The sequence below is a fragment of the Pteropus vampyrus genome, unplaced genomic scaffold (genome assembly GCF_000151845.1).
Source record: "Pteropus vampyrus isolate Shadow unplaced genomic scaffold, Pvam_2.0 Scaffold72, whole genome shotgun sequence".
Taxonomy (NCBI): Eukaryota; Metazoa; Chordata; class Mammalia; order Chiroptera; family Pteropodidae; genus Pteropus; species Pteropus vampyrus.
Genome location: NW_011888853.1, coordinates 362,115 through 386,791, shown reverse-complemented (window position 1 = coordinate 386,791; position 24,677 = coordinate 362,115). Strand labels below are relative to the sequence as shown.

The window sequence follows — 24,677 nt, the reverse complement described above, 5'->3', positions numbered from 1 at the left end:
ATGCAGTTCCTTCCAAGAGAGAATTCTGGTACTTTGAGAAATCAGCTGATTACGGGGCTGGGATATTTCATGTGACTTTCCCAGAATTTAGTTGAAATTTGCAAAACCAGTTCATCCTCTTTGTTCTTACATTCTTTTTGCCTTGTAACCGCCTTGATATTCATATCTTGTCACCGGAAAGATATGTCCCCAATTATAAATGAGGAAATTGGAAAGTTTTGGTCAAGCTCATAAGTTTGGTTAGAGTGACTCAGCAGCCCAAAGCACAATCAGCTGTTGTCACACTGATAAAAGAAGAGTTTGGAGACTGGCGTGCTGCCCTTTATGAGTTCCTTTTTGGGTGTCAACTAGCTTTCCACTAGTCATCTCTCTGTCACTTCATCGCATTTCCGTGAACATTCTCTGGTCTCATGAGGACGAAAGTAGCAGTTTCTTGGTTCAAATATATGATAATAGTACATCCATTTAATGATTATTGAAACCTGGTATTCATCTAGTTTTTAGCCTCTGCATACTTCAAAGTAATGTGTAGATATGATCTAATCTCTTGGGAGGAAAGTAGGAAGCAGAAGTAAAGATCTTATTTTACAAACACCTGAGCCTTAGAATGAAGTAAATGATGTGGCCCTTGCTGGTTGGTTGGTTGGTTAACGCTTTATCGGAAACACGCCCACCTTTCATCACTACATGCCTAAACTGGATCCAAACTCATTAATAAAGTTAGGTGTATTCAGAACGTTGCAGAGTACAGGGACTCGAGCTCAGGGTGATAAAGTTTCTTCGGTGTCCAGACCTCAACTCAAAACGGTAGGATGAAGGGCCACAGTGAGCCATCCTACTCACATAGAAGGTACATAACTGGATAGAAGTTATGCTCAAATTCAGTGCTTTCCAAAAAGCTGTTTTTCTCTCGAGCTATAGAAATTTGAACCTTTAAGAGTTTTCATTAAGGTAGATTATGCTGCTTTGTATAAATTAGACTCTAGTCATGCCGTCCAGTAGCATTTTCTGCAGCGATGAGAAACGCCTGTATCTGTGCTGTTCACTACAATCGCTGCCCATGGCCATTGAGCACTGGAAATGTGGCCAGTGTTACTAAGGCACTTTTAATTTTAGTTAATTTCAGTTAATTTTAATTTACATAACCACATGTGGGAGTGGCTGCTGTGTTGGACAGCACAGTTTCAGGCAATTTGACTTATATTTATACCTCCTATTTCTGTTCTCTAATTGGGGTTTAGAAGTTCTGACAGCACGTGACATTTGCATTAAAAACTCAAATTTTGTCTCTGTTGCACATCCGAAAACACTTTACTAAGGGAGAAGTGTGATTTTTCTTTAAATCTACATGTTGAGTAGCTCGTGCTATAGTCTCAAAGTAACAATCTGGTGAAGTAATATATATCATAACACTGGCGGTGTGGCTAGAAGAATCAAGTTTATGTGTCCAAGAGCAGCTTTTCCAGTGATTGTTCAGAAAAGCAATACTTTAAAGGGCATAGAGCTTTTGTTTAAGTGATAGTTGGGGGAAAATCAGGGATGAAGGAAAACTCTGAACCTCTATGGATTCTTGTGTAGCAGCATTTTAAAGGGATTTTAAGGATAAAATAGGTGAAGGCAGCCACTCCACGTCTTTGGTGCTGTCATACAGGAAGGAGTAAAATGAGGTGACTTGGAATTGTAATGTCGGGAAATGGAGAAGAGACGATAACCTTAATGAGGTGCAGTTTGAAAGCTCAGTCGTTAACATCTTCCTGCTCTTATTCTCAGTAGGCGTAAGTTGTCACGCTTCTTTTTAGAAATTAGCCGCACAAATTGAAGCTTGCCCTTACTGCTCCTATTTTATGTTTTTGCTCTTTGTGCCCAATGATGATGTACTTCCAGTTTTCACACATTGAGACATCATACGATGAATTCTATTTTCTCAGGAGAGAGGGCAAATTTATGTGTTGGCATGGTTTACAATTTTAAGTGTCCGAAAGATCAATTGTTGGATTTTTTTTTCCTCCTGGTGATTTAATTTCAGGAAAAGGAGAAGGAATGGCAGTGAAGAAGACCACCATCTTCCCCCGCAGACCAAAAGGAGCAGTAGAAACGCTGTCTTTCACGACTCCTGGGACACAGAGGTACGAAGTGTGGTCAGAATCTCTGTTCTTTTCATTGCTTGAGCTAACTCAGTCTCTTCCGTGTAATTACAGTTATCCTTTGACTAAATAAAAGAAAGTGATCTTGATTGTAATGGTTGCACCTTTTTTTGAGTCATGGCCCCTTTGAGGAAGCTCTGCACCTTCTCCCCAGCAGAACAGTATATATCGGCACATGTTCATACACTCACCCCATTTGTATTTGTTAGAGGTTTTCTGAACCTTTGAGAGCCCTTCTTTGAATCTCCTATTTGATATTTCAGAAACTAATTTATTTTCTAATAGTTTATAAACCATTCTTGACTCTAAGGCCATCATATTTTGTTGCTTCAACTCATCTGTCTTTAAGAGAAACTATAAGCATTCAGAATACATAATGTATGTGCATGAAAAATTCTGTTTTTAAGTGTTTTTACTTTTTTGTTATGTTCTAAAAAAGACCGCCGCAGGAGGCAGAGTAGAGGGGAGAGAGCGGGGAGAGGGTCAGAGCATCCTAGAGTTTTGACTTCCTGAAAGAGTAATCGAAAGGCTGATCCACAGCGCAGAGAGAGCGCACATTAGTGAGATTGTGCACCTAGAGACTCTGCCCGTTACCAGTTACCACGCTGACAGAAAAAGCCCTCGTTGGCAAGGATTCCTAAGCTCCAGCCTCATAACTTCAAGCAGAATTCTCTATATCACAATTCTTGCACAACCAGATAATTTGTAATTTAATTAGTCCTTGATACTGGGACTTGACCTACATCAGTCAGGAACATCTAATGACAGGTGCCGCTAGATCCTCCTGTGTGGAGACTTGAGTGTCTGTTGCTTTTATCCCTCTTTTTAAAATCTTCCTATCGCACTTTTTCTTTCTTTTTAAAAAATGATTAACAGAAAAGTTATTGAGCTTTGTTTAATGTAATTGGAGACTCTCACGATGAAAGAAAACCAGAGATTAGCGGCTCCCAAGAACATCTGATGATAAAACTGTAACAGTAATTGAGTTTCTGTTATCTTTTTGAATTATAGGACTATTCCTTAAAAGAGTGTGCCGTGATTACTTTCATGGTGTCAGCATGAGTATTTCTTTACTTGTATCTGTATTTAATTTCTGCTATATGATGTTCATATTCAAAGTTATAGTAGGTCTAACTCTATGTTGTATTTTTTTTTTTTCAATATCTATAGTTGTGATGCCTGAGAACAGGAATGTAAATTGTCATGTTTAAAAAAATTAAACATTTCCAATCTCTTATTTTAAGTAAAACTCCGTAGTATTAGTTTTTGCTGTGTTTTCATCACTGTTTGTAGAAAAGGACCTTCATCCCCTTTAAAACCTGTATATTGGGATCGCAGAAGAAAACCACAGTTGTTATTCAACCTGTTGGTTCGCGTGTCTTGTTCTTACTTGTCTAAAGAAATTGAGCGGTTAAACCAGTCTAATCGTTAGTCAGGGGATAGACTAGACTGTCTCTGTTATAATTTACAGTGTATATGAGTACTTTTATCTGTCGTGGTCATCTGAACTCACTGGCACTTGTGACCCTCTGTGTCAGTTTTGCTGACCGAGCCTTTACCCGCGATCTGGTGGCCTCGGGGCTGTGCTTCCTCAGTGGCAGTGGTAACAAGTAATTGGGCACGGGGAGCCCAGGGAGAGCTGGAGAAGCAGAGGCCCGGGAAAGTCTTTAAAATGGAAACTGAATCGTCACCATTAGAATAGATGATTATGCTTAGAGCACAAAAATACCAAGGTTAGGGGCATTTGGCTGCTTTTTGACAATTGTGTATAAAAGGAAAAATAATAAAATGATTCATTATAGATGGATTATTTCTTTATATAATTAACTTATTAATGAAAGTGTTCTTTTAATTCTAAGGTAGGGCTGAGGTAAGTTCCCTTAAGACTAACTCAGTTAAGAGAAAATTTAAGAGAAAACCTTTGTCTTTCCTGAAATACTTAAATAATTTGAGAAGAGCTTTCATTTGAAAGGAGTTTATTTTAATTCTAAGAGAGATTTAAAATTACTTCCCAAAAGTTATCTTTTTCTCTTGAATGTACTATGGGCAAATACTGGGAAATAAGATGAAAGGTGTTTGTGTTAAAGTATTAAACTATGCCACGGGTAAATCATAATTACCTGAAAAATGGAGACAGCAGATGCCTCATTTTTCCTAGATGCCCTGAAGCTAAAGAATGTGAACTGACCTGCCACATTAGTTAACATGGAAACTTTCACTTGTGCATTTTCTTCCTGTCTTTTTAGTAGGTATTATTATTTCTACTTTTCAGATGAAAAAATTTGGGCACAGAAAAATAAAGTCACTTGCCCAAAGATAGACAGCTAGTGGGAGGCAGGGGGGGTGAACCCCAGATCTTGCCGGTGGAGCAGCTGGCTCCTAACCGGGGCGCGTGCCGGCTCCCGGAGCGTGGGAGGGAAGTTCTTGCAGACTTCGCTCAGTGTGCCCAGGGGCAGCCAGGTCCTGACTGCTCTCAGTCACAGGACAGAGAAGGACAGCTGGAAATGTTATGATAAGGTATTAGCTAGGAAGCCGTTTTCTATTTCTAGCTAGGAAAAGTGAAGAAATTGGGGTCTAGTGTTATTTTAGAAAATCTCATTGGTGTTTGAATTGAAGACCTTGAATTTGAGCTCCAGTGACTTAGATTTAATGACTTGTGAGCCTTAGGATGCTATTTTTTAAATTGAGCTATAATTTGCTGGCATAGGACTAAAAAGTCTTTTTGTAAAGCCATTCTGTGTAGATCTCGTTGGTTAATGTGTACGTCAGGCTTGTCTTTCTCTTCATTGAGCAAGAAGCAAAGTGATTTCTTTATCGCTTTGTATCTTCCTGTTGGGTCCTATACTGGGGTAGCAGCATTCCTTGATCTTGGACAATTATTTGGGTGGGTAGAAACTAGCTAGATCTACCTTACTTTCGAATTTGTTCTTTTAGTTTGAATTGTATCTTAACTTGTAGGCTAATCCTCTTTGCTTTCAGTTTTAATGTCTTCATCTACAAAATACACTCGACGTTTCCGTGTAGATCTGACTTTTGGTGTGTAGGTTACGCCTTATAAAAAATGCTGCTGCCTGAATAAATAAAAGCAGTACCTTTTTACAAGACCTCAAATTAAAAAATATCTTTAACTTACCAAGGCCATTTTGATTTTTCAGAGCACTGCGAAGTAGCAAGTAGAGCGAGAAAATGCGAGATAAAACAGAAGTGGCTTCCTTGGAACAGCCTCTGCCTTTTCTCGTCTCTGCTGGAAGGGGAATATTTTTGATGTCATAATCCTAAAATCCTAAGGGTATTCTTACCAGAGTGTAGAGGCCTGACCAACTAAAAAGTAACAGAACCAGGGGAATCCATGTATCATTGAAAGTAGGATTCTGTAAATCCATTTGTTTTAAGAATGAGAATGAACCGACAATGGGACCATTTAGGGTAATTTTTCAAAAGAGTATTTGAGGCTTTTTGTTTTCGTCCATTCTCATCTTGAATCTGTCACAGGGTAGTGGGCACATCCTCAGAGACAGAACTTTTGGCAGACTCTGTCTTGGGTAAAACTATCAGGGTTGTGCACTTAAAACGTATAACAAGTTAATGTGTAAAAAGGTCCATTCAAAATGGAGGAGCAGTCCTTTCAAAAGTTAGTCTGATTTGTAGTGTACATCTTAAGAAACTCTGCTCACAGCTCAAGTCCTTGAAATGTTTGTAATATAGCACAACTCCCAGCATCAAAAGCTGCCACAAGCAGTTTCACATTGAAACTAAATGCTAAGTGTGTTAGGTAATGAGGGTATGTACATTCACGTGTTTTTTGTAGGTGAGTATTATTTTTGGGGCCGTTGAAATTTAAACAAAATGAAGTGATAGGTAATAGAATATTTTAGTTAGAAAGGAACTCAAAACACATCGTGTGGTCCAACTTCATCGTGTAAGGACTGACACAGAAAATTGACCCACCTGCATTTTCTTTCCTTGCTCCTTAGAAAGTCGTTTACATAACCCACTGAATTCATTTGGAGTCTTCTTGTCTCACCGGTGAGCAGACCCAGAGCTCTCAATGTTGGGCACTTGGGAAGCACAGGATTTTACCGTAGATGTGCTGGTCGCCACGGTAGGATCATCTCTTGCACTAAATCCAGATTGTGCAGTGGCCTCGGAATGAACTTTGTTCTGGCTCCCAGGGTGTAGTGTATACAGTGAGCAAGATTTCCTTTTTCTTTTGAGGCACATGCACATTAAAAGCACCCATGAACGGGGAGATGGATGTGAGGGGAAGCTGGGGCTTGATAGAAAATGAATACACTGTTGATCAGCTTTTCTAATTAGGAAGAGAAAGCATACAGTTCAGGCAATAAATATACACATATCTAGTTCTATTTTTATGAAGCAGTGACTCTGTTTCACATTCTTGTCTGGGGGGTTTTCTAAGGGGTATCAGCAGGAGTAGTCTTTAGAGTTAGTTGATGCTGTTCCTCCGTGGGTATCAATGGGTTATCTCTACCTTGACTTCACGCCCTGGGTCTGGCTGAGGGACCAAGAGTTCTTTACCTTTGGTATAGTTTGCGCCCTGTGCTCCAAGATGATGAACTTCCTTAGCTTCCCTGTTCTCTGCTTCACGATGGATCGATACTCTTCCTTTCAGCCAAAGAGTGGGACGCCTCCCTGTAGCTGCTCTGCATTCTGTCCAGGGTCCTGAAAGCTGCTGCTCCTGTTTTTTGCCCTTCTCTTCATCTCCAGAGGCTTCTCATCCACTGCTTCTTTCACTGGCCTCCTCGTGTGCCCTTTTCCCTCCCAGCTAATGTCTCTGCCTTGTTTCCCCTCGGCTCACTGTGAGCCTTCTCTTTCTCCCCGTACCGCCAGCCTCCTCAGCTCTCTGCAGCCACCGCTGGTCCTTCCCCATCTGCCTTCCCCCCGTTCTTCTCTGGGTCCTGGCTTCTTCCTTGATGGCACAGAACATTCTCAGGGCTCACCGACTCTCAGCAGACACGTACTGAGCACCGAGCACGGCTGACCCTCATACAACACGGGTTTCAACTGTGCAGGTCCATTTATGTGTGGATTTTTTTCAGTAAATAAGTACAGTACTGTAAATGTATTTTCCCTTATGATTTTCTTAATAACTTTTCTCTAGCTTTATTATAAGAATATAGTGCGTAGTACATGTAAAATACAAAACATGTGTTAATTGGCCGTTCATGTTCTCCGTAAGGTCAGTGGTGCGCTTTCAGTAATTACGTTTTTGAGGGGTCAGAAGTCATACGTGGATTTTCTCTTGCGAGAGGGGTTGGCGCCCTAACCCCCACGATGTTCAAGGGTAGGCTGTGTTTGCCGAGTACTGTCCTGGGTACCTGGTGTGAACTTGAATGTCTCCATTTCCTTCCTGAATCCCTGTCACCTCCCTCATTTACATTACCATAGTCCTCACGTGGGCCTTCTTCCCCACTCGATGTGTTAGAAGACTTCCCAGGTGGCCTCTGCTCAGTGTCCCCGATGTCACTCATCTGAACAGAGTCCCAGCACCCTTCCTCTTGAGTACGGATCTCAACGTGTCCCACACGCTCGCAAACTGTCCCTGCAGACTTCGGGCACGTGATCTAGCTGTGACCGCTTGTGTATTTAAAAGTGATTCGACACTTGCTGGATTGCGCACAGCCACACCGCTCGTTAGCTCCTCCTCCCCAGAACTCCTGATTTTGCTCTATTGTTCTTTAGTCTGTCGCCCTGCTTATTCATTCTTCCTCTTCCTTCTAGGCCCAGTTCAGACACCATTCGTTTTAAGGAGCCTCCCTAGTTCCTTCTGTCCACACCTGTTGCTAGATTCCTGTCACTGCAGTAGCTGTGTAGTGCCCTCATCAGTGGCTGCGTCGTCACCAGTCTTGGTGAAGCTCCGTAAATGCGTGAGGTGGCCCTCGTGCAGTGCCTCCCAGTACCTAGCGGGCACGCACATTGGTTTGGACAGTGCTCGGACATCAGAATGACCCGTGCCTACTTGAGCCAGGTTTTCCTGAGGCGCGGCCTCGGCCCATATGCTTCCTAAAAAAGCCTGCACGTGGTTCCAAAAGAGACTGCTTTCTTCTGGGTCTTATCCCAGCGACCGCAGGTACCAGGGTCTGTGGGTGGATCCGCTGACTGGCTGATTGAGAGTCTTCCCTTTTCACACAGATCTTCACCATGCGAGTCTTACGAGTTGCCTTTCTATATTTAGAGAGAGATTTTTGGTCAGAATATTCATAAATTTAACTTTATTGTGCTTGTACACCTGGGTTTCTATTTCACAGATCATGACCTTTTTTTCTCTTGATTTGTAATATAAGTTTGTCATTGAAAATGCCCTGTTCAGACGTCAGCACTGAGCCTAAACTGAGTAATTCAGAGACAGTAAATGAGCGTTGTAACTGGATTTGGATGAACCGTCTGAGGAGGAGTCTCTGTAAGAGTCGGGAGCATGGGATGGATTCCGACTTGATGCGTCTTTCTCAGCCCCACAGTTTCTGGACTCTCAGGAAAGAACTTGATGTGTTTTTGAAAGAACAGGAATAGTAACAAGGTAAACTCTTCTGTACCAGTTTATCAGTTGGAATTCTCAAAACCATGCACTTCAAGGGGTGCTCCTCCCACCCCTAGGCCTTGATACTGAAAGCTTCGCCAAGTAGGGGGAACACAGTTTTTTCCTATTTCAAGTTTTTTGGTTTTATAAGACAAAATGATTTATTTCTGTGTGTACCTTAAAGCACTGATAGAGACTTAAAATTTGATTTTATGCCTTTAGGGTTAAAATAATGGTCTTTCCTTTATCCCATAAATAAGACCACTCTGATGGCTGACAGTGTTAAAACTGATTACAATAACTTTCAAACATTTTTGACCCTGTCCTACGGAAATGTTTTATGTAGTGACCCAGTACATACCAAATATATTTGTGAATAATTGAAAAAAGTTTCACAGAACAATCACCTTACCACGTTGCACTCTGATTGCTACCCACCAAATGGGTTTCACCCCGCACTGGAAAACCCTGGTCCGTCCCCAGATGGTGAGAGACTCCTGAATGCCTCCCCGTAGCCAGAAGACAGGCCTGACTTGGCAGACAATAAGAACCAAAGTATCTGTGAAGGAGACGTGTTCATTTTACCTTTGGTGACAATAGTGTGTGTAATGTTTCATATGTATTAACATCACACATAAAGCGGCATTCCTGGGTTCTATACAGACTGTCTTTTGTTAGTTTGAAAGTGTCATTGGCTGTCTCGATGGACGTGAATACAACTGAAGGAGTTTTCAGAGTTCTTAAGTCCTTTAAGGGAGCAAAACAGTCTAAAATCTGACAGTATCAATATGTATTTTTTTAAGTCTCAGTCTTGAAGTTAGAAGTAACTAAGGACCTTACTCTGTTTTGCATTTATTCTTTAGTTCTCTTACTCATGATCAGTTTGTTTCCTTGAAAGAAATTTTTGTAGAAAATAAAAGTAATAAAAAATAGAAGGTCCAAATTCTAAATATTTTTGCACATATATCCTTACAGACTATTTTTGGTATACATATGTTTACGTTAAAGAAAAACATTTTCAAACCAGCTGACGTACTATACATATACATACTGTTTTGTAATGTATGAAAAAGATTTTAAAGGCTTCTTTCTAGCTTGATATATAGCTCTATCAATACTGTTAATAGCTGAATAGAATTTCATTGTTATGAATTATAATTCACACATTATACTTTATATACATGTAATTTAAGCAGTTTCATTGTTAGACATTTAAGTAAGTTGTTTGCAGTTTTTAACTATTATAAACAAGGCCTCACTAAACATTTTTATACATGTCTTTATAAAGTTGGGTTACAAGATCTTTAAAATGGACTAGAAATTGCTGGTATATTTGTGTCTCCCCTTTTTTATGGTTATGGTACAGAAATCTTTTCTAACCTGTTTATTTTAAAGAACTTTTACCTTTTCTCAGAATAGTGTCACCTTTGCTGTTATATTGTGAAATAAATATAATTTGAGATGGAAACTTGATTTACTAGAAACTGATTCTAGTTCTTGCCTTAATTTTCAGACAGTACCTGTAATGAAAAACAAAGAAAACAAACTAAGAGGAAACAAAGTTTTCTGCGCGGTGGGTTTCTTACCTAGTGTAGTAACTATTTGTTAAATGTTCACGACCTCGCCGGGTGTACCATTGACAGTTCTAGGCGGTCATACTCTAGGGTAGGAGGGGCTTTTATGGAAAACAATTTTTGTTTTTGAATTGGCTTTAACTTCTTGTCTTCAAGTAAATGTAATTGCTGCTGCTGCCAACCCTGCCATCTGATGTCACTCAGCCCATTGTAACGCTTTTCTAATTTTTTTTAATTGTAGAGAGACAGGTTGTCTCCTCCTTATGGGCGATGGGACTTGAGACCTATGTTAAGTAGCTTCAAATGACCCATAGACCATGACAATTCTTGGTTTAAGTCTTGATAGTAGATGCCTTTGTGAACATGCGTTCTTTGGCATTTAAGGCATGTCCGTGTACGTATTGTGAGGTGTAACTTTTGATGAAAAAATGGATTGGAAAATGGATTGAACTAGCATTTTCAAAATCACTTTTAAAGTATCCGTAAACAGCATTTTATTTATACACTTATTTTGATAATGAATATATGTGATAACCACATTGCAAAAAAGTTATAGTAAAGGTAGAAAAAAAATAAGCAACTACAATCCCTCCATTCTAATATAACTGCCATGGGCTGTTTCTTTCCAGTCTTTTTTCTTATATGTAGATTCTACATTGTTGTAAACAGACAGTTTAAACCTAATGTTTGTCTAAGGGAATATAAATGTAGATGTACCAGAGGGCTAATGAGTTAAAAAAAAAAATGTACACCAGATCATTGATTACGAGAATTCTAACTTCTCATGCATTGATTCCTTTTAGTGCAATATTGTGTTGAGCTGTAAATAAAAGAGTACTGCTAATCAAGTTATTGGGGTTGTCATTTATTAGAAATGCAATATTAAAATTGTACAGTACTATCATTCTGAAAGGATCTTCATCATTTCCTTCTCTTTTGAGAATCCTACCGTTGGAAGGAAGGGGATTTCTGAGTGACTCTTAATTAGGGATCTCTTGAGTACCTTCTTCAAGATGACTAAGACACCAAGTCATGTCAGTTACATTGAAAAAAATGAGACAGGTCCATATATGAACACATACACACTTATCAAACTGCCAAAATGCTAATGTAACTTTATATTAGTCTTTCAGGATATGTGTTCTGCATTCAGAGAATATCATTTCATGTCTCCGAGATGATAACCACAAAATTGTCACAGGTTTTTAACTCGTGCCCAGAAGCCATTCTATTTGTTATCAGGACACCTGTTTTATACTCCATACCAGTGACTGATACTTTCCCTTGGAGGCTGAGAATTTCTTCTTTTAGTTATTGGAAATTATTGGAATGAACGATAAAAGCAGGTAGAGAAGACATGTAAAGGAGTTCAGAGGTGGTTGAAAGGATTTGCAGTCGGACAGCCCGTGCTCAAGTCTGGACCCTGCCACTTCCGAGGGATGTGTAATAGGGACAGTAATCCCGCTCGACCTTACGGGGTACTTGTGAAGATGGCATGAAACATCTTAGGTGAACGTCCTTTGTAAACTGTAAAGCCTAGCGCGTTCTGATGCTGGTACTCCTCAGACCAGACGGGAAGAATATTCTTAAGTAGGGTATTGGAATTTAAACCGCAGTAAGCATCCTAAGAAACACAGCAGCCTAACTGCGACACCGTTTCTCTTTCTTTCCAGTCTTCAAGCAGTGATAGTGGTGGCAGCAGCAGCAGCAGCAGCAGCAGCAGCATCAATAGCCCAGACAGGGCCAGCGGGCCAGAAAGCAGCTTAAACCACATCGTCGCCGGGTCCAGCCCCAATACCCCTCAGCCCATGCCCGAGCAGTCTGCACTATGCCAAGGCCCCTACTTCCACATCAACCAGACCCTGAAGGAGGCCCATTTCCACAGCCTGCAGCACCGAGGACGGCCTCCAACTTGACGGGCTGGCGGTTTCTTGCCTTCTGTGAAGGGACAGCACTGTGCGGATTTGATATTTCATCTTACGGTGTTTTAAAAAATTGCACAAAAAAAAAAATGCCTGTTGGCTTTTCAGTCTATATTTGAAATAACGGGTTAACAGGCAGTTGTTTACTTGTGGTTTTGCTGCACTATTGCAATTTCAAAGGGGCTTTGAAGCAATTTTTTATAGGATTCTTTTGAGGGTGGGTATCCAACCCATGTCAAGGTATGAGGAAATCTCATCTGCGTGTTGAATCCATAGTTTGTCCAATTCAGATCGATTTCCAAATCTGTCAATTAGAAATTCTACTTTATGTAAAAAGGCCTTTTAAAAATGCAGGATCTTCAGTTTTTTAAATTCAATAAACTAGTAAAGAGTATCTAGTTTCCATGAAAAAACATAAGTTTTTTTTTCCAAAATGTAGAAAGCTTGATTCAGTCTTGCACTGAAATTAATTGCCATACTACCTCTTAGTATGTAGATGTCCTGTTGAAAGCTCTCCTTTGTAACAGGAGAGTCACCGATCCCAGTGGGACTGTGTAAGTGAGGCACCCCCCTCGTAACTGTCTCCTCTCTTTGCTATGTATTTGTAGTTCCAGAGGGAATGTCCTTCAGACTCTTGTATACCCGGATACCTTCTGTTCCCGTCGTTCCTCCAGAGCCTGCGTCTCAGACTTAGCAGGAAACACTGCACAGTTCCGACAGTCAAGAAATACGTAATGACTTTTCGTCTTACTCACGAACTCGTTCCATCAGCAGCTTATGTGATCTCCTTGTAGTGTTGAGAATGAAGGCGTTGTTGAATGCTGACGAAAGTGTAAGTTACCTGAACTGATGTCTAAAGTCCCAAGTCTTGTGAGACTGTTGGACAAGGATTCACTCTATGCTTAAAGTAATCCCTAACGGCAACCAGGGGGCCGCGTCCCACCACTGAAACCGGAAGGACTGGTGCGGCTTAGAAACAAATGAGCAGAGGCACCCTTAGAAGAAACGATGCAATAGTATTTATTTACAGAGAGATGGCTATGTCTCCGTGTGACTTAGTCATACTAGAGAGCCAACCAAGTGTGAATAACGAAGGTGTAGATGAGTCATCTTCCTCACTGACAAGCTGTCTGAACAAGGAGCCAGGATGCGTCGGGTCATCTGCTCGGGAGAGTGCCGGGGGGACAACCTGCCATTGCATGTAGAGGAAAGTGCCTTAGAGTCTACCCACATCCTCCTGCCTGCTCACACCCCCCACTCCACTCCGCGTCCACACAGCACACGCAGGCAGATCTGAGCAGCACGGAGAGCTCTAGTTAAGGGGATTTGCAAAGGACATGGGGACAGAACTACAATTTGAAGTTGAGAACTATTGTAGGAATAGGATAAATACATATACCTCCTTTCCATGGTTTGTTCTCTACTATGGATAGAATTGAAAGGTTAGTTACTTGAAGTAGAAATTTAGAGTCGTGGGGAAAGTTATAGCACAGACCCATGCTTACAGAATGGTGGTTTGTGCAAGAATTTTTTTTACTACCATCTCCCAAGTTTTAAAACCAGATGTTTGACAAAGAGTTTCGATCTTAATGGGTTTAATGGCAGGGAATATGGAAAGGATGCATCGCTAATATTCTGTCTAATGATAAAGCAAACGACAACTGAACGCTGTAAGAAGACAGGCTGAGCTTTCAAACACACACGAGCACAGCACAGTGCAGAGATACCAGGAGGACTCCTGCAGGCTTAGTGGGCGGCAGCCTACTGAGACAAAACGTGTATTAACAAGAACGCGTCAAACTTGAGAAGGCAAGTTACCTTTTCTTTACCACCCAAGTAAAAGAAACGGAAGATGAAACCATCACCAAAACAAATCAGATTTTTTCCAAGTAAGTTGGATGATAATGCCGGGTTAGCAGTTCACTCTTTTACCCTACTAAAACCAAGAAATAATCTCCATCCTGTCCTGTGTATTTTCTACAGCCTTGGCAGCCTGAGGTACGTTTCTATTATGGGGCTACCTGACAGTGTAAATGGGCATCTTTGAAAACTTCTATCAGCTCAAGCTAGTAAAACCTTGTACTTCTATATTGCGCCGCCATTAAAAGCAGCATTAGTGCATTTTGTCATTCAGTTCTTTATCGATTATTTGAAGGGGAGCCGACTGGGTGGTTTGGTGGGAAAGGGGGACAGGAACAGGGATGAACCACTTGCTTTCTGCACTAACCTGGGGTTCTGACTCGATGCTTCTGCCGGATGATTTGGCCTTTCGAGTGCTTGTCATGCTCAGTGGAAGAAGTCCAAACCTCCAAGACAAGATGACAGAATTTGAGGAGCAGGAACAGGTAGCTTGGGGGCCCAGCAACAGCCTCTTAGAATCATTACCTGATCTGACTCGATGCCAGCGGAAGTATGTTATGGGGTTCTTGGGAGTTGAATGAACTGCTCCTGGAGGTGAACTGATTCTCCGTACCAGTCACCAATCCAAATAGAACCTGATGGACAAGAAAGGGGGTACAGTGACGTGCTGGATTTCTTATTGTCCAGTTAACAGAAAATCACTTCTGTCAGTAAGCAGTTACTGCTTTCTTTTGGGGAATGTTCTTTTGAGTGTTAATGCTTTAAAATGACTGTTTTCATTGCCCAGAGGTCAGCCTCTCAGAGTCACACGCTTCACTTTTACTTTACTCCTCTTTCTGAGGCCTTGGTAAAACCTTACTAATCCTTATCTACAACCAAAGGGGTCAGATCTTGGTTGCCTCAGTGGTGAGATTTTATTTAATCCTCTTTCAGTCTTTAAAGCCAAGCTCGGCTATTTGCGTCTTACCCCCCACCCCCACCACCTTCTGGAGCATTCAATGCTGGAGCAGGTTCGTTCTGAATTTAAGCCTGTGGCGCTTCATTCACACCGGGCGGTTTCTCACTTGACTTACAGAAGTTCGCTGCACCAGGCGATTAAGGTTGCTGTTGAGGTGAGGTGTGAAAACGTCCAAGTCGAACGGGTCGATGAATGCTTCCAAGGAGTCGGCCACCTTCTCAATCCTGAAAAAAGGCATTAGGATACTCTTCTGCATGTTTCAGGGCAAAAACCAGTCTTCCAGTATTTTAATGCTATAGGTATCCTACAACTGGATTTGTTCTCCTTAATTGCTGACTTAGTACCACTTGTCACTATCATTGTGCTTAAGTAATTCTCAAGAGTTTTACCTGTAATGTCTGTCAAGTCCATCCTTATTGTTTTTAGGGAGGGCACTCGAGGCTCAAATTATACCCAGCAGTCGGTGGGCCGACTCATAAAGAAGAGGAGTGTGATTCCACCTGTTACACTTGACCACGGAATTTATCCAGCAGGTGGTCATTATTTATCTTGCTGGTAATAAGAGGACTGACCGATCAAAGCAAACGCAACTAACGTGCCATAAGAGGTCGACTCTGTGGCGATCCGGAAAAGGGCTATTTGCACTAGGAAGAGGCTACACGGGAGAGCCCAGGGGGTGCCGGTACCTGGAGTCCTGTTTGCTGCGGCTGCTTTTCACCTCTTCGCCCTTGGCTGTCAGAACAATGTTGAGATAACGTAGATCATAAAGCAGCTGCAGTGCCCGATTCTGGGTCATTGGGAAGGCGCCTTCTTTCTGCAAAGGAATTCCCGAATTCCCCGTCCCCACCGTTAAGGGAGATGACTCGTTAACACGAGCATAATAAATAGCCTCAGGTTTGGGTTGAGTTATAGCTTGTTATTTCAGAAGCAGAAGCTTTTTACACTCGTGTGGCCAGTTTATGTTCGTGACAACACAACAGGTTGTTAGAAACTTGGTCTTAAAACTAAAAATCCTAACAGCAGCGGGGAGACTCTGCCCTTAAAAATGGCCTCAGGTACATAAATGATCATTTTTAAAGGAAAAAAAGTCCTTGCATGAAGGAGAGGCATCGTGAAGAAGCTCAAGAGAGACTTAGCTGAATTCTTTCCCAAATCAGGTGGTTCTGTCTCGAAAATAGTACAAATGAAATGGGAATACACGGCAAGGCGGGAGGCTTCCCAGAGGGTGAGGGTAGTGGGGAACTGGGAGACGGGAACCCCGTTCCACGAGCACCTCGTGTGCCACACGCTGCACTTCGGAATCCTAACTTCCGCACGGTCCCCCCAGCACTCTAAGTGGCCACATTTGCTCCTGAGCACGTGGGTGAGTAGGGCGGGGCTGGGACGCACATCTCTGTGACTCTGAAGCCCACGTCCTCCACTGTACCGAACTGCCTGCTCACTGAGGACCTGCCTGACCCCCGAGAACGGGTGTAATTAAACTCGCGGAGCTGGAAGCCACCACTAACCAGACAGCCTGGGCTGAGCAGTCCTGAATGCCCGAAATCCTTGGGCACAGCCCAGATCCAAGAAAAAGCTAAGATTTTATTTTGGTTTTTAATGGGAAAAACTTCAGACACCTACCTTCATGTCTTTTTCTTCCAAAAGTTTCTCATAGGCAGCTACTACTTGAACCATACAGCTTTTCAGCATCTCCTGCAGTGTCACCTTTGGCAAGGCATGGCCTCCAACTCGATTGATTTCCTGGCATAAGCTAAACAGGAAGGACTGCACATACCAGGACGGCTAAAAGGACAAAGCGACGTCGAGTTGCCAACTTGTACCAATTAAATGAGAAGCAGTAGACGCGGACTCATTTATCCTCACCAGGCTTACACGCCCGGACCCTGAGCTCTCCAGTCAGCCCCTCGTACAGCAGACCAGGTGACAGATTTGACTGATACTTGCTGTCATTTCCTCTGAGGCCCGGGGTTGACTTAGTAGGTGGCGCTGTGTCTCTTATATTGCTGTTTTTGCTCCGGGGTAAGTGGTTCTCTAATTAGCACGGAGCCTGTGCTACAAAAGGAATCACTGACTTCTCGAACAATCTATTTACTTGGCCCTACATCCACTCTGCCCCGCTGTAGAAAGTTATAAACATTAATTGCAGCTCTTCCTCAGAAGCTACAAATCTGCTGAATGATTTTCTAAAACCCTTTTCCTTCCCACAGAGCAAGTTTCCCCCTTTCCAGCCCATGGGCCCCCCGACAGCCCTGGCTCACCTGCGCGGGGAGTCGGATCTTGGAGGTGATGCTGCTGCCAGACTCGGCTTCCTCCTGGATTTCCAGTTCATCCCAGCTGGTGGCCGTGGCCAGGACTGAGCCAGCATCATCTGAGAGCAACGACTGGGTGAACCCATGAGCCAAAACCTAGTAATAAAAAGCAGACACCCAGAGAAGCCATGCAGATCCTGTAGAGTTGGTTTCAAACGACTGGAGTAACCCTGAAATCAGCTTCCACTGCTTCAGTCACGTGTCGGGTGGCGAGTAGTAAATATCACTCTTCTTTTGCTGAACTACTGATACCAGCAATGGGAATTTCCTTGCTAACTACTCTATAAATGTCAGGGGCCACCTCTTAAGACACCAGTGGAAACTATAGGGAATATGATAGTTACGTTGGAAAGCAAGGAATATGGACCCTTGTCCAGCAAGAAGGTTTCAGTCTCATCAGATGGAAGGTAAAAAATCCAGAGTTTCTGTCTACAAAATCCAGGCTAAAAATGAATGAAAAAGTTTTGACATTTGATCTATGTGGCAGAGATAAGTGAAAGAAACTGTATGAAATAAAACTTGTTATTCCCTTACTATTAAAAGACGTCACGGTTGGCAAGACCGGGTTATGATCAGCAGGAGGCAAAATGAGGATGAGCTGGTGAGCTTGGAAAGAATACGTTTAATGTCACTCACCCTGACAACTGCCGAGCTCCAGACCCGGTGGCCCAGCAGGCTCTGCTGGAGGAGGAGTTCCTTCGCTTCCTGCCACTGGGCCTGAGCAGGAAGGACTTCCTGAGTTTTCCCCTTTCCCTGTTTCTTCAGAGCCCTAGAATCCCTTGCTGGTTTCTCGGAGCTCCCTGGTTTTCCCAAGATGCACTGCTTCAGGTGAGGACACAGTTCTCCCAGTGACTGGCAGAGTCTGGCCATGAAAAGGACCGCATGCAGCTTGACTGCGCTGAGGGCCGCCTGCTGCCCTCGCACTGCTTCTTCAATGCTCTGCAGCTCTGCCCGAATGCAGTCCGCGACGTGCCTGATGCACGCCACCGAGTGAGTCCGCAGCATTTCCTGCACAGTCCCAGCATCTGCGTATCTGTCAAAGGCACAGGTCTTGGCTTGCGTGAGGGAGACATCCTTGGACAGTGACGAGTCACCAGAGGGAAGGTAAGCCAGGAGGTCATCCAGCTTCACCTTGAGTTTAGAATCTAGGGCAGAGCAGAAGTTCTGCACACAAGGGCTGACAGCCTGAGCTTTCATGGAGAGCCCGCTGCCGGCAAACTGCCCCCGGTTTGCCACGGGGACCCAGGCGGCGTCAGAAGGCAGGTCGTTAGGACTCTCGGACCAGAGGAAGGCAGACATGTTGTGCTCGAAGTAGATGTGTTTGCTTGAAGTGGAATTGCTGGTGCTGCTTTCAAGTTCCTGCAAAGCTGAAACGAGGAGCTCTTTGGAGCTCGTGGAGATGGAGTCAAAGCCCTCTTTTGTCAGAGTCTAAAAGAGAAGAAGAAAAGTGTTCTAATCACAGTTCCTTCCAGGAAATCTGAAAACAAGAGCACTAAGTGGCCATCTGCCCAAGCATTCCAGAAGTTCTCCACCAGGCTTGAAAGATGACACGGGGCTGGCAGAGAACAGTCACCACGGATAGACATGGACGTGTTCCCCACCAACTGACAGAGGCCTGGTTGCTTTTTCAGCGTCAGAATCTGGATCTCTGTTCATTGCTATGGTTCATTTATCCAAAGGAACCACCACTGAAAGCCATTCTAACACCCTGGAGTAAGTCACAGGGAAAGAATACACTTAGCAAGTGACAGGAGGCTACTCGGTCAAAAGATCACACTAGGACCGGCCATGAAACAGGGACCACATGACGTCCCACCTTACCTGTAATCGGTCGAGGAACAGCTGTTGCATCAAATCCTCCCAGAACAGGAGTGGCTTCTCCAGAAGCCGGCGACATATCACATCCCAGCTGTGACTGGTGGACTCGTTGGTAAGCAATTCCCACATGGCATCCCGGATCCCCGCGAGACCTTTCATGCTCTTCACGTACATAAGCAGGTTGGTGATCCCGTTTTTAATGTCCTCATTACACCTGCAACAAAGTCATTGCCCTTGGGCCTCATTAGAGTTCTGGTTTCACAGCTTTATTGAGGAAAACAGCAGGACTCCACGTCCCAATGTATAGATACATTGATCTCACAGCGTTTCAAAATAGGTGTAAATGCAGCATTTCTGGCTGGACTGGCGGGGAGAGTCTAGCCCCTTCGCCAGGCCTACCTGCCAGGCCTACCCTTGCTTCCTCGAGGTCTCCAGAGGGAAGCTGCGAGCCCCAGACAATGGCTTCAAAAACAGTGCACTAAATAAAAGCTTAGGAGGGGCAGAACTCTGACATAAAGAGAATTTAAAACCCTCTGCGTAATACTTTGAAAGACAAGTTCCTTCCTGGTTCTCCCATAGTGAGGGGCTAATCTGCCATGAAAGGTTAAGTGACAGGCGGCTGAGTGAGCGGCTGGCACGACCTATTGGTGGCACGCGGAGCATCACCCAGGAGATCAGACCTGTCCCTCATCCCTCACTGGACCCTGGATGGCCCATGCAGGCTGGCGGGTGGGCCCCTGCCAGGCTCGGGAAAGCTCTGCGGCTTACATGTGGGCCCACTGCTGCAGCGTGTCTTGCAGGTACTCCTGGCTGATGGGGTGCGCGAGGGTCCGCAGAGCCGGCTGGAACGTGACGATGGACGCGGGCAGGTGTCTGAACCAGCTGCAGAGCTTCATCTCTCCTTGCAGGACACCGGTGCCCTTCCCTAAAGAGAAGGCCAGGTGAGGAGGAGTCGGGCCATCCTCTGAGTGGCATATTAAAAAGTGGACCTCGAGGGCATTTCCAAAAATCATCTGGTCTTCCCTGGGCAGGCCAGACGGGGCCCCTGAAGCAGAGGGAAAGGAAAGCAGAGAACATGCCCGGGCCTCCCGCTCTGGTCATCCTGTTGGTTGAGGAGAAGGCAGAGACGGGCAGGGAAGAAGAGGGAGAGCTGGGTGCGGTGCAGTTTCAAAGTAGAACAAAATATGAAAAGCGACGGTTTCCCCTTCCTCGCAGTCCTCCTACCGCCCTTGGAGCTCTAAGGAAAGGATCGACCACTCATCCTGATCACAGCTGTAACTCTCCAGAGGTGACCTCTCCAGAGGGACATGGCCTACGCGGTGGGACTCTGGGAGGCCCAATCATTATGTTCTGTGCGCAGGCACCCTCTGGAGTTGGCAACACGGGGTCCTTCTGAGGTCCCTTGTCCTTGTTTTCTAATGCCATGACAAGTTAGCCAGTACTCTCCTTTCGTGAGAGGGAAAAAGTACTAAACTTAAGCACCTAGAGGGAAACTGAGGCATAAGGAAGCGGTACCTTAGTTGAAAAATAAAGTAAGTCAGAGATGAGACCATATAATTCACATCTCTGTGAAAATGACCACATGGCTGTCACCACATTCTACTCATTCCCCTTCTATCTCTGGCCAAGTCTCTTCCACCTGACCTTTGCGTTCGAGAGTCTCCTAAGCCACAGTCCTCTGTCATCTGTCTTCCTACTGATGATGTCATCCGTCCCCACGACTCCCAACAGCAGCCATGTGGAGAGCACTGCAGATGTGTGTCTCCAGCGAGACCGCGCGCTGCTTGCTCTGTTCTGGACCCGCCATTGCCTGCTCGCTCACATTCCTGTTCCAAGGGCTCGGTCATCTCCAATGCAGTATTTGCAAGGGCGAACTAATCACCGGCCCTTCAAACCAGCTCTTTTTCTAGTAAACTCAGACACCTCCCTTTTATGCCCTCCGCAGCTAACCCATCACCAAATCGTCTCCTTCAAAACAGATGTCTGAGTTACCTAATTAGCTCTGTCTCTACTGCCCCCACAGTCTGGGTCATGATAACAGCCTCCTAAGTGAGCTCTCAGCATCCACTCCAGCCCTGTGGGGATCCACTGGCACATCAAAGCCAACTGTACTTAATTCCAATTGGGAGAAATGCTACCAAATAAAAGTACAGGATGCAAGAGAACATGTAACAGAAGGGCTACCGAGCCTGGAAGGCCCTGGAAGGCTGTCCGCTGTCCTCTGGATGGAGTCCAAACTCCCTGGCCTGCTCCCTAGCTCTGCATCACCCGGTGACCTCTGACCGGCCGCATCGCTCCTCATGCTGCTCCCAGGCTCGCTTGCTTCCTTTCAGTTCCTCAAATATACTAACATCCTGCTTGCCTCGGGGCCTCTGCACATTCTCTTCCCTTTGCTTGGAACTTTCTTCCTTGCCTTCTTCACCTGACTAATTCTTAGAGCAATGACCAATATTGATAGCAAATAGATATGTGTGTATTTGAGTTCAAGATCTGCCTCTACCACTAGACTGTGACCTCCACGAACGTGGGGTCCGTTGTTGTCCAGTTCAGAGCCTACCACAGCAGCTGGAAGATGGCGGATGCTCAATAACTATCAGTTCGCTGAACCAGAAGATAAGGCTAGCTCAGAGCTCACCGGCGGGATGCTGGCCTGTGATGGTCTCCAGAGTTGAGAAGAGCAGGCCACATGGCAGGGACGGATCTGGAAGCAGACCTTCTGGTAAAGTGTAGAAAAGAGCATGAGCCTGGTTCAAGGTGGTGGCCAGCAACTCCACTAATGAGCAAATCTGAGCCTTGATTCCAGCACCTACAAGAAGAAACCATTCTTATAAATAAGTAATTTCCCTCGGTCAAGTTAAAAACAAAACGCTCCCTTCTCCATTCCCATACCCACCATGGTGTGGCTGGTTGAGGAGTTTCTGGATAGCCGCCTTTCTGGCCAACAGGAAGTCTGTGAGGGCTTGGCGAGGAGAACTCTCTTCTAAGAGCATTATGGAGCACAGGGCCTCGGCTACAGCTTGGTCAGACATGGCTTGGCATTTGAGCAGCATCTTGCTTTCATGCAGAATGGTTGACCTAGAAAGATGATGACGAAGGTCAGCAGGGAAATCTTTACATCTTAGGAGAAGAACCTTGGTACATCTAGAAAGAAGACATATTCCATAAAACTGTAGTGGTGAAGCGTGGTCCTCACCAGAGACGATCTTTATGCTGGGTCCACTTACCGGAAGTGGCTGGCCGCTGCCACCTGCCGGATGAGTATGGGGAATCGGGAGAGGATGGGGCTGTATCGGGAGCCGGAAGAATCCAGCTGGAGCAGGCTGTGAAGGTGGCAGCAGAGCAGGTAGAGCTGTGTGGCATGGAGGTACTGAGAAGCCTCCATCGCGCTCCAGATCTTCTCAGGAATTTCTAAGAGGAGCTTGATCTGGGCAGCCATGCTGTAGAATTTCTCCTGGGAGGGCTGTAGCTGCAGGAGAAGGCACAGTACTAAGTCAGAAGGACAAACAAAAGCAAGGTCAGTGTCTGGCAGGCGTGGGGAGAAACGAGGAGGCATTTTAGGGTACAAAGCTTTCAGGCCGATTCAGTGCTGTTCAGCAAGGCATCAGCGTTCAGCGTAGCAGAATCCCGCCAGTTTTCTCTACCAGTTGCAAACATGTTTGTTCAGTCCCATGGAGAGGTGAAGTTAATCTGGTCGTCTCACCGTCTGGTGATCAGCGATCTGTGTGATGTCTCAGGAGCACGGAGTCCTCCACACCATCCCCTGAGTGCGCTTTCTCTTTCCTTTTCCTAATGTTCACTCTTCCCACATTTCCTTCTGCTTCTTTGAGTGCATCAGGGATGTCTCTGCTGGCTGTGCCTCTTCGCCAGCTCTCCACCAAACCTTCAACTGGCTCTCAGTCCTCATGCTTCTGTTCCTCTCTGTCTGTCCTCTTATTTCAAAATTCTCTTCCCTCAGACATCACCTCAAGCAGAACACTACTACCGTATCTTTATTTTTAGTTTTCACCACTCCCCTGAATCCCAATCAAGCCTCTTCTGCGGCTGCCTGATAAATTTCACTGCCATTCTTAATAGGTATATTTAAGACTAAATTCATCTTCCTCGTAAAAATCTTAGCCATCTGACCTCCCTGTCTATCTCAGCATATACCACCACTCTGCTCCTAAATACCCAGAAATTCACACCCTTCTGGTGGTTTCTCTACAATCGAAGTTTCTGTTACCACTTCCACGATTCTAATGCAGGTCATTATCATCTTGCACTTGGATTAATCTAAAAGCACTTCATTTTGCTGTGTTCATTCATTACTCCCCCTAATCTGTCCTCTTCCTTGCTGTCAAATTAACCTGCTTCAAAAGCCATTTAGATCACTTCTTTGCCTGGTTCTAAAAGACTCCTTCCTGGCAGTCAAGGGTTTCCTGTCCTTCCACTACTTTCTTCCAGGGACCCTTGAATCCGCTGGTTTTCATGTGTGGGAGAGAGGGGGTGATTACATCTCCCAGGAAACATCTGGCAATATCTGGAGATATTTTTGATTATCACGACGTGACAGGTGCTACTGGCATAGTGGACAGAGGCCAGGAACGTTTCTAAACATCCTATGTATAGGACAGCTTCTATGACAAAGAATGACCCAGACCAAAACATCAAGAGCACACCAAGGTTGAGAAACCCTCCTTTAATCAAATTGATTACCTGTTTTTAATTATCTTTACATATTTCAGACCCACATTCCTAATCTCATCTGTCCTCAATGCCCCACTTTACTGAGAAGGACCGGAATCTGAAGTGACTTCCTGCAGAATTCTTATGGTAAGTGTATAGTTATTTTGGGAATCAATCGCCATTATCTTAAAATGTTTTCTAGCGCTATTTGAAATTATTTACATTTTGCTTATCAACTTTCCACGGATTTAATTCTCTGACTAGATTGTAAGCTCTGTCAGAGCAGGAATTGGGGGACTTCTGTTTCTTTGTGCCTTGAAGAAGGTACTCAAAGTTTTGCGGGTTTGATTGAAAATAAGCCAGATATAACAACTATAAAAATAAATACATTTCTAAAATCATGCATAGCTTTTTAATAAACGGTGAAGCGTGATTCAGTTATAGGAAAGGCTGGCTGTGTAAGGAAGGGGGTTGCACAGCTTGCAGAGAGATGAGGTTTCTCATTTCAAAGGTAAGTTATTTCCAACCTTCTATGGTTCTATTGTGCAAGACCAGGCTACTGACCTGAATCCTCCCAAAACCCAGGTTGTATTAAATTAAAAAGTTCCAAAATGGAGCTAAATTGTACTTTTGCAATTTCTTCTTCCATGTCGCTGTAAGGTTCTTCTCCCAACTTAAAAACAAATTCCTTGTTTACTTTTCTCACTCACACCCGCCCCTTCACGTTGTCATCCATAAGCCAACATTCTTTAGGAACACAATACGCTGCTAGGGCGTGTTTAGTGCTGCATGCTTCCACACCAGGTCTAATCATTAGCATTTGGGCGGAAGAACGCTTAGGATAACCTGATTAGAAGAATAACCTTAGTTTCTCTAAAACGAAAAG

The 24,677-nt window shown here is 44.2% G+C and overlaps 2 protein-coding genes across 5 annotated transcripts in view; one reads left to right on the top strand and one right to left on the bottom strand.

Annotated features, from left to right (window-relative positions):
* Window positions 1-14,311, top strand: part of FAM104A (family with sequence similarity 104 member A) — a 16,839-nt gene extending 2,528 nt beyond the window's left edge. The window contains exons 2-5 of one of the 3 annotated variants that reach the window (XM_011361874.2): window positions 2,027-2,126; window positions 10,196-10,255; window positions 11,930-12,212; window positions 12,787-14,311. In XM_011361874.2, the coding sequence (XP_011360176.1) occupies window positions 2,027-2,126; window positions 10,196-10,255; window positions 11,930-12,172 (403 nt within the window). In that variant the 3' untranslated portion in view covers window positions 12,173-12,212; window positions 12,787-14,311. Of the gene's footprint in view, window positions 1-2,026; window positions 2,127-10,195; window positions 10,256-11,929 lie in introns of all 3 variants that reach the window. The other 2 variants (XM_011361873.2, XM_011361876.2) reach the window with 2 other exon arrangements.
* Window positions 13,175-24,677, bottom strand: part of COG1 (component of oligomeric golgi complex 1) — a 14,268-nt gene continuing 2,765 nt past the window's right edge. For both annotated transcript variants that reach the window (XM_011361871.2, XM_011361870.2), the window contains 13 exons: window positions 22,351-22,592; window positions 22,020-22,201; window positions 21,762-21,932; window positions 19,895-20,051; window positions 19,130-19,340; window positions 17,945-18,736; window positions 17,258-17,404; window positions 16,620-16,781; window positions 15,683-15,810; window positions 15,112-15,220; window positions 14,564-14,673; window positions 14,406-14,484; window positions 13,175-13,367 (listed from right to left, as the gene is read on the bottom strand). In XM_011361871.2, coding sequence (XP_011360173.1) covers window positions 13,203-13,367; window positions 14,406-14,484; window positions 14,564-14,673; window positions 15,112-15,220; window positions 15,683-15,810; window positions 16,620-16,781; window positions 17,258-17,404; window positions 17,945-18,736; window positions 19,130-19,340; window positions 19,895-20,051; window positions 21,762-21,932; window positions 22,020-22,201; window positions 22,351-22,592 — 2,655 coding nt within the window. In that variant the 3' untranslated portion in view covers window positions 13,175-13,202. The remainder of the gene's footprint in view (window positions 13,368-14,405; window positions 14,485-14,563; window positions 14,674-15,111; window positions 15,221-15,682; window positions 15,811-16,619; window positions 16,782-17,257; window positions 17,405-17,944; window positions 18,737-19,129; window positions 19,341-19,894; window positions 20,052-21,761; window positions 21,933-22,019; window positions 22,202-22,350; window positions 22,593-24,677) is intronic.